Source organism: Semicossyphus pulcher, unplaced genomic scaffold (assembly GCF_022749685.1).
Source record: "Semicossyphus pulcher isolate SPU_LCO1_2020_fin unplaced genomic scaffold, fSemPul1.0.p SCAF_8, whole genome shotgun sequence".
Lineage (NCBI taxonomy): Eukaryota > Metazoa > Chordata > Actinopteri > Labriformes > Labridae > Semicossyphus > Semicossyphus pulcher.
This window is the reverse complement of record NW_027211759.1, coordinates 32,375,531-32,387,933: the sequence shown is the minus strand read 5'-3', so window position 1 is coordinate 32,387,933 and position 12,403 is coordinate 32,375,531. Positions and strand designations below refer to the sequence as shown.

The window sequence follows — 12,403 nt, the reverse complement described above, 5'->3', positions numbered from 1 at the left end:
CTATAGCAGAGAAGATTACAAAGCTTTTGTCTGTTTGTATGTGTTTGTGACAAAGCAAGGCACTGGTTTTGTGAGAAAGGGAGAGAGAGAGAGATTCAACGTTATCTCTGCTGGAGTGATCATTTCAATAACAATTTGTGGCCGGCTGCATGGCTGTAAAAAGAGATATTCTTTTCTCCTGACTGTAAAACAGGTTGGTTTAAAAACTGGTTTAAAATGCCTGGTCCAGTCTTACAATGCTTAGGTCCAACAATTCTATTTTATGATGTTCAAAACAGATAAATCAGATCAGATTGTAAATAAGTAGATAAACGACAGGATTTGATTATACAGAGAGCATTTTGTTGGCAAGTGGCTGTAGTATGAGCAGAATAATTCCCCTTTAAGTATATCATGCCATGTCGTTATGCCAGCCAGAATGTTTGAAAGGACGTTGAATCTTACTGCACTTTAGTTTAGTGATGCTGAAAGTTACTACGACCAACACATACTGAAAGCTAAGCTGTGGTCTAATCTCAAACCAAACACTCTGCCACCAGAATAAAAGACCAATTAGATTAAACATCTGAAGTGAGCACTTGCTGTCTTATGTTATGATTTGTTGAATGCTACAATCACAGTAACACGTGAAAACCGGATACTCAATAAATATTTGGATTTTCACATTCTGAGACAAAAAAACAAAAAAACGTATAAATCTAGTTGTCAAGTAGCTATACTTGTACTTATATAGGCAGAGGAGTTTGGTTTAAAATTCGACCAAAAAACAGCACATCATGCCTTACATTTGTTAATCAGATGCTTGATATACACCTCCTCTACAGCAGAGGGCAGCAGAGAGTCAAAAACAAGTTAAGTATACAGCAGGGGAGAGAGGGACATGTTGATTAGATGTTACAGTAATCAGAGTTGACAGACATGCATATCGCTGGCTCGCACACATCCTCACTGACAGATTTGGATCTGAAGTGATTGGTCAGACTGTCAGCTGTGTGTACCTCTCTCTGCGTTGTCATTGGCTGTGCCACCTCTGGCCAGCAGCTGGGTCTGCAGGCACTCAATTTCAGCGTCTTTGGATGCCAGGAGCTGCTGCAGCTCTGCAATTTCAGCCTGTGGAGGAAGACAGAGTTTGTATCTGTGAACTGTGTCATCTTCCAGGTCACTGGATATCGTTGTGTTGTAAGGGAGTTCAGGTCGAAGACACCAGGACTTGAAGAGTCCTCTAAAACCCAAGATTATTTTCTCTGCTCTACAGGCTGATGGGTCTCAGAAATTTTACGATTAACAAGTTGATGAGGCATGGCACTCATGTGAAGCCCCCACACTAAATGAAAGAGGTGTGAATTGTTGTCAAACCAATATCAGTAATGATTTACTGAAGATGGCATTGTATTTCTAATGTCTAATTTAGTTCACTATTTTATCATTTGAGTTTGAATTAAAAGAATATCTTATAATGAGATACAGCTAGTGAAGAATGACAGTTGTAAACAGGTGTCAGGAAACAGGTGTGCCACCAGCATGTTTACAATAGCCGCTTCTTATAAATGCAAACTTAACGCCTCCTGCAGCTGCCTCACAATACAAGCCTGTAAGCCAAGGAAGCCTAGAAGCCTACAATAGAGGCACAATAGATTAGTGAAGTGGGCACAGAATATTTCAAAGAGAGTTAATGGTATGGCTATTAGTTTGAAATGTTTCCTGTATATTCCAAGATAATTAGATTTCTTTCCCCATTTAATTGCTATGTTGATGGCAGTATACGTTATACAGACTCTGAAACTTATGATGAAATCAGTTACACTTTCCACAGCATCTGTCAGTAGTTACATCTCACTGTTGATTTTGCTCGTCATTGAGAAATTTGCGGATGAAGCTTTGGGTGCAGACTTGAAAAGAGAGAGCAGTAATTATTTGAACTTATTTGAAGCTCTGCATGATCACACACAACTGATATATACACCACACATTCATTTTCATCTACATTATCCATGCAGACGAGTGCTTGAAGTGGAGTGCCAGCAGTCCCTGTATATACATGGGAGTATTTGTATGGGCTGGTTTCAGCAAATGATTGACAATAAATAAAAGATACTAGGTGTAAATGACCCCAATTTGCCATGGAGTTCATGTTGAAGTTTGCGTTTGTGATTTATTTGGTATATTGTTAATTTTTGTTGTATCCTGTGAACCTGAAATATTATTTTGAAAAGACACCATGGGTGTAACAAATGCTAAATAGTAGTAAACTGTGCAGAAACAGTTAAACAGCAATGGGAAAGAGACAAGAGATATGGACAAACAGGAAAAGAAGTCTATAATAGGAGTGTAGCTCCAGTTGTGTGTAGCAACAGTATGAAGTCAAATAATGGTCAAAAACAATTTCAGCTCGCAAATTTATGTTTACAAATAATTTCAATTTTGTGTGCATGTGTAAAATATATTGCGTAAACAAACACATGCAAGTTTGTGAATTTGTAAATAAGTTTTGCAGGTGTAGAAATATTTTGGGCTCACAGATAGGATTTGCAAATGTGTCAAAAGGTTTTGTAGCTGTAGAAACTATTTGTGTATGTGTTTAAAATTTGTGGCAAAATGATTACAACTTTGAGATGTCACAAAGAGTTACAGACACACAAATCTCAAATATCTGCATGTGTGAACCAGAGGTTACAAGCTGTGAGCTAACAGTTACAAGCATGAATTTTGACTATTTCTATACACCTCAGCTAACCAGCCCATCAGCTCGCCTCCATGTTGTACACTGACCATCCAATCAGAGTAAGCTAAACTGTCCAATCAGGGCGCAACTGATTCTTGCGTGCAAATCTAAATTAGTAAAGCTACTACTTTCTACTTGAAAATTTGTGAATTGTAACCAAAGTTGAGCTGTCATAAGAGCAACAGAACATAAAAAATGGAGGACCAAAAGGAGGAAGAAAGGAAGAGCTGCAAGTGTAAAATAAGAAATTAGGAAGAAGAGGGTGAAGTGAAAAAACACAAGTGCAAAACGAGAACAATGGTGTGGAAGAGGTGGAAAAGGGGGAGAACAGAGGGAGCCAGATCATTAGCAAAGGGACTCGGTGTCGAATTAACAAAAAGGAACAAACCCAGAGAAGCAACAAGAGGCACAAGAGGAGGAAGAGAAGGAGAAAGAGAAGGCACCTGTGCGCCGCGCCAGCGCTCCTCCCAGTGCTGCTTCTCCAGCTGTGTGTGCTCCACAGTCAGCTTGAGGCTGGACAGCTGGGTCATGAGCGACTGGTAACACACATGGAGAGAATAAGAGATAGAGAGCTAGAGAGAGCAGAGATACAGGAAGAGGGTAATGATGGGGGATGATTTGGAGTTGAGGAGAAACGTAGAGAAGAGCGGAAAAAAGGTGAAGAGAGCGAGCAGCAGAGGGGGGTTAGTAGAGAGGAAGAGGGAATACAGATACAGAGCGAAGGAGGGAGAGGAGGAAGGAAGCACTGTAAGCACAGAGAAAGCAATGGCAGTTTGACCTCCTTCAAATTAACCAATGACAAACAATGTGTAAGAAGAGACACATTCTTTATTTATCAAAAGATATTAATCTCTTTAACTGCTTCTGGTTATGAGCTCTAATAATCCACATGACAAAAATACAATATTACATTTTGCAATCTGATTGTATTGAACCATAATGTAGTGGTTCACTTGATGTTTCTGCAATTATCCCTCTCTGCTCTGAAATGTAACATGCACTTGACTTGTGTGTCAGCTGCAGGCCAATGAAATCTGGTTGTTTTCAATAAATGACTTACTGCCCCTTCAGTCTTCACATTTTTAGCTAAATTGGATTCCCAGTTACATACACATATTGCCAATAAATAGTTTTTTTTCCCCCAGGAGGAATCTAGGTTGGAAAAATTTCTCTACCTTAGATTCCTTGGTTTAAAGTAAAAATAATCTAATTTGTTCTGTTTCAGAGATTTTTACGAGAAGATTTATTTTACTCTCACATAAGATAATTATGTGATAAGGTAATCATGAAGCAACTGCTAGCAGCTGGTTGGACTTACCTAGCACACAGTCTTGAAACAGGGGGAAACAGTTAGACTGGCAATACCAATAGTTAAAACTGTATATCTTGTTTGCTTAAAGGGACAGTTCAGTTTGTTTGAAGTGGGGTGGTATGAGATACTTGTTTGCTCTTCATGGATACTTTTATGAACCAGAGAACACAGAGGAGGTACTTTTACAGATGAGACAGGCCGACAGAGAGAGAGGGGAAAACTTCTGCGGTTGTTTGGTGAGTTGTTTCATTCAATTATTTGGCGCTAACTTTCCTGATGCTCTTTAGCAAGAGTCCAGCTGGATCATTCGGGCGTTGCCTTTGTATAATCCTCTTCAGAAAAATGATTGGTGCAGACGTGGAGCTGTCTCAGTGTTGCGCCTGGAGTATGGATGTTAACCTTTAGCAGAGTGGAGCTTCCGCTATCTAACACCATTGTAACTCAACAGTATAAAACGCTGCACAGCATGAAGGAAAACAGTGACCTCTAGTCCCCACCGTGAACGGCGCTTTGCGCCCGTTTCCAATATTGTATTCTCTTTTGTTCGTTGTCTCTTCTACAGACCGCTGACGCAAACGGCTGATCCAACACTGTACACTGCAGGCGTGGTAACACGTATGTGTTGCGGTCCACACAAAGTAGTGCCAAATAAAGATGCTTTCTTACTGAAAAGTGAAACGCAGTGAATTATTCAAATATAGTGTACAATTGAATCCACTATTGATTTTTAGGTGAGACGTCCTTATAAGTGGATAAATTACATGTGAAAGTGACCCTATCTGCAGCGGGATATAGCCTAGCTTCTGTGCCAGCACTCTGGTCAGTTTCTCAATACATTGTCCGTGCTGACCGGCACCCACTGTATGTAGTACACTTACTGTTAATGAGTACCTCATACAACCTCACTACAAACAAACCAAACTATCCCTTTAATATAGAGCTGGACAGATCAATCAGCTTATATCAACTTAATTTTGTATCTCTATCATTGTATATGTCTGTCAACAGGTAACAAGATATTATAGTACAGAAATGCCAAAAACAGTAATTGGAAAAGTAAATAATTGACAGTGACATATTACCTATTTGTGTGTACAATATGTGTAAGTATTTCATAGAGATACCTTGGTGCCTCTTAGTTTCCTCTCATACTGGCCCTTCTCTCCCTCCAGCTCCTCCACTTTGCTCTTCAGCTGTTGCAGTTCTTGTAGCAAATCCTGCAGCACAACAAAACATGGCACCTCTTCAGCAGTCTAACAGTCACAGTCAGGAGAGTTCAACTTCTTGTGCACAATTATCATGAAAATCATGTTAATCACATCTAAATGTCAGAATGGTCAACATTACTGAACTGTGCACATGCCAACATATATACGGGAGAGTATTCAAACATTGGGTTTACATTCAGTGCAGTTATAAAGGTCTCCAGGGCTGGGCAGAAAAGTGGTTAATATAGGAAACATGTATCCTGAACATCCTCCTAAAACAGATACTACAGCGTGCAGTTATCAACAACCAGGAAAAGGATGAACCTGAGGACCCAGAACCAGAGTGACAGCCGTCCAGGCTGTACATCTGACAGCCGCACACTTCCAAAGCCCAAGGGAAACCTTGTACAGCCTTACAAATGATTATAGCAACGGTTATATGACCCATCCACCTGGTCAGTGTAGGAGGAAACAGACAGTTCAGATGTAATCTTTGTTAGTAAAGGAAGGAACCACTGTCATGCAAGCAACCAGATCAGATCACATAAAACCCACAACCTGGTCCAATTTGAAAGGATTTATAAAGAGAAAACCTGATCAGGGCTGAAATGTGTTTTTACAAATACTTCAACACTTGAGGAGTAAGAAAGGTGTACATTTCTTAGTTACAATGCCTTCCAGCACCTCCCTCTAAACAAATACAGTAGGGCCCCTGATTACTCACTAAGCTTAAACAATGTTAACCCCTTAAAGGTAGTGAAGTATTTGGAACAACAATCAAAAGTCTCCATATTTGCAAGAACCAGAGCAGAGCATGACCCGAAATCCTGCAATACACACGCAGACACACTACAAGAAAGGTTGTTAGTTTGATTCTGTGGAAAGATCCAAATACCAGGTGGTTTGTGGACTGGTTAAAAAAGGAGAAGGGAAGAAGAGAAGAAATGATGGGGGAGGGAGGGGAAGAGTTCATCCATCAAGTCTCCCTACGTGTACAGTCTGTCCTCCATTGCGTATCTGGACGTCAGAGCCAGACAGGCTCAGGTCTGAGCTTGCTAACCCGACCTGAGGGCTGTGGCCCTTGGCTTGGCTGCCTGTGGGCTCCCCCTGCTGCGACTCCTTCTCCTCCAGGGCTCGTTTCTCCTGGATACGAGTGCTGATCTCCTCCTGAAACCTGCACATCTGCTCCTGGAGCTCACTGATGAGATTAACCACACACTGGGAGGGTTGAAGTGATAGAGGACAAATGAAGGGCAGTGGAAGAGATGAATTGGTGAGATTGAGAAATGGAAAGAGGAAGAAATACAATAAGTTGTAAGAAAGGGAGCGGTGAGGAGAGGAGAGGAGAGGAGAGGAGAGGAGAGGAGAGGAGAGGAGAGGAGAGGAGAGGAGAGGAGAAACAGACATGAACTTATCTGTTAATCTAGTCAGTATTTGGGAATGCCTGTTTCCATATCTCAGTGACAGTGGATATTCATAACATCATGGAAAAACCCCAGAAACATCTTAACAATTGCAAAAATAAATACATATGAGGGAATTGCAGATGTGTGATGGATATGTTCTATAACTGAGGATGAGAAGAGGTTAGAAGAAACTTATATTAATGGGAAAACATTATCAGCTCTTCAACAAACAACATCAACTTCTACAACATCAACAAACACTTTTTACCACAAGCGGTAGGTCTACACACTAGGGATGGGGACGAATAATCGAGTACTCGATGTTGACGCCATTATTCGAGTAACGTTACATTACTCGCGCACCTGCACATGCGTTCAGCTAAAGTAGTTTAACTCAGTTACATGCACCATGTCAGCCGTGAACAGGAAAAGTGATGTCTGGAAGTACTTTGCCAAAAAAGAGGCCGATAATGTGCTGTGCAAGATATGTGGTGTTAAACTTGTATACCATAGAAATACTAGTTTGATGCTTAACCACATGTGCTTAAAGCACAAGGAGAAGCCAGCGGAGACAGACAGTCATACAGTCTTGCATCATGTCATTTGCTAGCCCTGTTAGCAAACGTCATTGTGACGATACCAGAGAGGAGAAGATAAGCCTGCTAACAATAAATATGGTGACTGGAGATATGCTACCATTAAGTGTTGTGGAAAGAGAAGGCTTCCGTGAGCTGATGCCGTTTGTTGAGCTGGAGTACAAGCCACCATCACTCCGGACAACAGCTATGAGAGTGGACAACATGTGAGTAGGTGTTAAGCAACACAGAAGAGAAGTCCATACAGTCTGTGACCGCTGGGACGTTTGACAATGGAATGTTACCTGTTAAGGATCTTCAATGCATTTGAAATTGCACTTGCTTTCCATTGTTGGTTTATTTACATTAATGTAAAAGTGTTACATAGTAATGTTCTCTTACAGACACCTACTATTTCCGGACCAGGAGGTCTGTGTCCGACGTATGTTTTGTTTTTTACGGTAAAAAAATATAGAATTTGCGAGTACTCGATTACTCGTTCATAAGGTAATTAGATTAGCGAATATTGAGATTACTGGAAATGCCCATCCCTACTACACATACACACACACACACACACACACACACACACACGCGCAAACGCACACGCACAATCGCATTTTGGTGCCAATGAGAGGGCTGACAGAAAGAGGCATTGATTCTACTTTTAGATTATTCGGAAGGTCACTACAAACAGACAGTCCAGACTGAGTGGATAGTTGTGCCTTGAATAATTGAAAAAAAAGTGTTTCTGAGGGTTTTACAGATCTGAGGGGACTATATACAGTAGTAAAGTAATTAAAGGTCAAACTCCTAAAAGTTCAGTTATTTCTGACTGAACCCAGCGTCAAAAGTTTTCTCAAAGCTTTGTGGCATTTACATTTTACTTGTGTCTTTAGTTGTAAGTGAAGAGCAACGTGTGAATTATATCACAGCTTTTCCACTGAGTTTTGTTCAGATTAAGTTAAAATTTTGTTAGGTGTTTTTTTCTTTGTTTTATTACCTACAGTGGCTGCTGATGCTTATGTCAAAACTTATATCCCTTTGTTCCTACTTGGCATCGTAACATTTTTTACAGGTAAATAGCTACAAATACTGTTGTGTTGCTGTGATAATTTTTGTATGTTAAGCATACCACCCAGTCTATTAACAGAGAATTCCCCAGCTTTTGGCCTTATTAAACATTTTCACAGCTTGTTACATATACCACAAACTGCCGGGTCATCAATTTAAAAATGTAATTCCTGAAAAGCAGTTATTTTAGGAATTTAAAGCGTTCATCAGACAGCAGTGTGTTTGTGTGCGGTGTTGGACTGGTTTCCTGAGGTGAAAGTGTTTGGCCCTCAGGAATGCTCAGTATGGATGCCTGCCATTCCTTCTGCCAGCCGACCGGAGCCTTGCAGCTGTTACCACACACACACACACACACACACACACACACACACACACACACACACACACACACATACTCAAATGATACATGATACATACTCAATAAATATGCATTAACTTGTCAATGTTTAAACAGCTCTGTTAGACATCGGAGGCAGAACTGATGTTGAGCTTTAGGTAGTGGGGCCACAAGCAAAGAGAAGCAGCCTTGTGATCCCTGAACCAGCTGGAGAATCACACTAAAGGAAATGAATGAGTGCAGCTTGTTCTTCTCTGAACAAACCAGTACTGAAGTGCCCTTTAGCATAGCATGTTACTAATTAAAGTCTGACCGTGAAAGAAGAGCACACAGACTAAATCAATACTGTTACTGATACCAAAATGAAATGTTGAAAAGTAACCACACAACATGAGCTGATTTTGATTTTAAACTATAAATATTGTCTTTGATCATCCTAAGCTTACATTTAAGGACATCAGCTGTCTTGTTTTCAGCCATGCAGCCTGGCTCAAGGCTTGGTAATGTTTGTTGGTTAGTGAAGGTAAGCTGTACTGTACTGTATAAACTATACAATGAGGTATGTAACTAATCCAGTGTTACCTTGAGGATAGACTGAAGGTACAGGCTATGTGGTGACAAACCTTTGTTTATTAGTTAACTTGTGATAACAGTGATGAGACAGGCTACGTGACATCAACAGTACAATGTAGTTTCCTGGCCAAAAAGAATAAGAACTCTAATGCTGATAAGCTTCCCCTACTGTTTAGTGCAGAATCTTGGTTCCATGTCAGCTTTGAAGTAGTAGAAAATGTTACCAGAAGATTTTCTCACAGTGGCAGTTGTCGCTGACAGTTACGTCCTGCAGGATTTGCAGTGTGAATATCCTGTATGTTCACTTTATGTGGTGTGCCTTGCAGGAGAGAAAACAATATTTTTACAGAACATCCTGTCATTTCTAATCTTTCTATCTGTCTGTCACTGTCTCTCGTCTTGTTCCTCTTCCCCTCTGCTTCATTTCTCTCCGCCCCTCGGTCCTCTCTCTCTTGTCGAGCCTTCTCCTTACCACCTCTGCCTCTCTGTCCACTTCCGCGGATGCTTATCACGCTCTATCCATGTGAGTCTGTGTGTGTCAAAAAAAACCTGTTTATCTAATCAAAGCAAGAATCTTGGTGTTGGACGCTGTGTAAAAGCACAAATACAGAAATACACACACAAACAGGGTTAAACTAGAAGACCAGTTTTAGTATCCTTTGGTGCCAGTGTGGAGCCAATTGATGCCACAATGAACAAAGTCCACAAAAAGAAACTAGTGAAGACAAGTGAAGACTGATAAACTGGACCTCGGTGGCGTAGACAGCTGTCAGTCTGTGCTCGCCGTTATTTGTGTGTGAATTCAGTGACAAACACAAATGTCATAGTTTATAACCCCCCTGATGCAGATACTTCACTGTTGAACATAAGAGAAAAGCTGCTGGAGGAAAATAGTTCAGAAAGCCTTTTACCATAAAAAAGCAACTTCTGATAATCACTCAATTACAGTAGCCTGTTAGAATGTAGTATGCACAAACAGTATTTAAAAAGTGGACGTAGCCTCAAGATCTGTAAAGTAAAGCCAAACCTGCCTCTCTCTAATGGCCTGCTATGGGGCAACTCCTCCTTCTCACTTATGCATTACCTCAAGAAATATAGAGTAATGGTTATCATAGAGCCATCCATGAACAACGGATTGACCTAGCTAACCAAGCTAGCACTAGCGTTAGCTGATAACTGAATATTTGCTACCCCCTTGCTCCTATCCATCTCCACCCAATTGATACAATATGTTCACTTCTGGCTCCAAAAAGGATGATGGTGACAGCCAACAAACCAAACAGCGGCCCACAAATGTTGCTCAATTGTTATTTGTGCATGCAAGTGAGTGACATTACTTTTTCAACTGAGAAACAGAGTAAATCTGAAGCTGACCTCTTTTCATGACGTTTAAATTAAGGTATAGTATTAAATTTTTAGATATATAAGACTTTCCTCAGCACTATTGTTTAAATGTCTTTATGACTTTTTGATGGTCAGATATTTTTTGTAGTGTTGACTTTATAGTTTGATATGTCTGTCTGTCTGGCAGCCATCTGCAGGCTGTTGAAACAGTCTGGAGAGACCGTTTGATGTGTTCTGGCTTGTTTCAGAGAGTCAACGCTTGAGCTTGAATCTCATCCAGACACATTTCATTTTTACCTCTGCCAGTGAAGCTGAATGTGGGGCATGATCTCACTACTATTATTCGGGTGACAAGTCTGGCTGAAATAAAATGTTGGTACAATCCTTAATCAGCTGATTAGCTTCTGGATGATGATAAATGATTTTCACTTGGTGCTGGCAAAAGCTGTGGGAAAGACCAACGGAGAGATCTTGTTAGTTGTTTGGTAAATTGGTCAGTTCAAGTTTGGTCCAGAACTGTCCATGAAACACCAAAGATTCTACACATCTTAGTCTTAACAGGTAAACAGGTGTTAGGGGGTAAAAGTATATGAACAAGTTGTATAAAGTCTTTTGGCACTCCAAAAGGAGCTGTGTTAAGTCTGATAATCTGCAGTCACTTAAGTCAGCATTGGTTGGAGCTAAAGACTACAGGGTTGAAAATGAAACATATCTGTGGTTGTGGAGTTATAAAGAGTTAAGTTTACCAGACCTCAGTAGCCTGTTCCTCATCTATGCTTAAAGATAAAGTCTTGAGGCTACATTAGCCATTAGTTAGCATAACATCCAAATCTTTAATCGAAGTGTCTTTGCAAAGGTTGTATTGTTGGTAATGTAAAAGCCAGGGTTTGACAAGGTAGAAGAATGTGTAGAATAAAAATAAGTCAACTGTCCTTTTTATTAAACTATCTTCTTTGAGCCCAACTTCAGTGTTATAGCAAATCAATGATGTGGAGTAGTTTTTCTGCCAAACAACTACATTGTAAGTGTATCATATTTACATACAATAAAAACTCTAAGAAAGTATGTATTAATTTAGCTTTAATCATTTTTTTTTTCTTTTATTCACAATGTATTGATGATTTCATGTTGCTAGGTTTTAAAGGTATCGTAAAAAGTTTCTTTTGCACAGTCCATGTCCTGTTTGAATTTGCAGTTCCCTCCTGCACACATGCCTGAAGCTGACAACAGATTTGTGAACAGACTCTGTTCACATTAAATGCATATTCCACAAAACACACTCACGCTATTATTTATTAGGATCATATGGCACCAGCCAACATGTGTGTTCACACAAACTAAAGTTATGGGGAATTTGTATATATTGTATTCCAATATATCAAGTCATAGTAACTCACTAAATGTGACTTCAAGTCAACGTGTGCATATTAATGAGTCATCAGCAAAAGATTTAACATTTGTTTACCAGTCAATGATTGGAAGCTGCTTCAATGGAGGTTTATTGCTAGCATAAAAGCAGATGATGCACTTTCTCCAGCAGTAGCAATCATTTGTTTTGGACAAAGAGAAGCTAGTGTTTGTAATAATTTTGTGGAACATATAAATAAAATGACCCCAATGTGATAAAAAATCCAGAAAAGTAACACCGTATGTGTGACTTTGAGAGGACCTCAGTAGCATGATCATAAGATTTCAGTTAAAACATTGTAGAAATAGTTACTTACAGTTCGGCCAGTACTGTATTTTGTTAACCGTAAAATATCTCAGTCGTGTATCTTTTTCCCAAAACCTAGCTCTATGTCTGAGAAACCATAGATCTTGGTTGGAGTTGTGGTGGATTACTTTGACCACA

General features: G+C 40.0%; 1 protein-coding gene across 8 annotated transcripts in view; it reads right to left on the bottom strand.

Moving 5' to 3' along the window:
- ppfibp2b (PPFIA binding protein 2b) overlaps positions 1 to 12,403 on the bottom strand; it is a 90,242-nt gene that overhangs the window by 13,939 nt on the left and 63,900 nt on the right. For 6 of the 8 annotated variants that reach the window (XM_069685747.1, XM_069685742.1, XM_069685740.1 and 3 more), the window contains 3 exons: positions 6,233 to 6,460; positions 5,159 to 5,251; positions 999 to 1,110 (listed from right to left, as the gene is read on the bottom strand). In XM_069685747.1, coding sequence (XP_069541848.1) covers positions 999 to 1,110; positions 5,159 to 5,251; positions 6,233 to 6,460 — 433 coding nt within the window. The remainder of the gene's footprint in view (positions 1 to 998; positions 1,111 to 5,158; positions 5,252 to 6,232; positions 6,461 to 12,403) is intronic. The other 2 variants (XM_069685743.1, XM_069685745.1) reach the window with 2 other exon arrangements.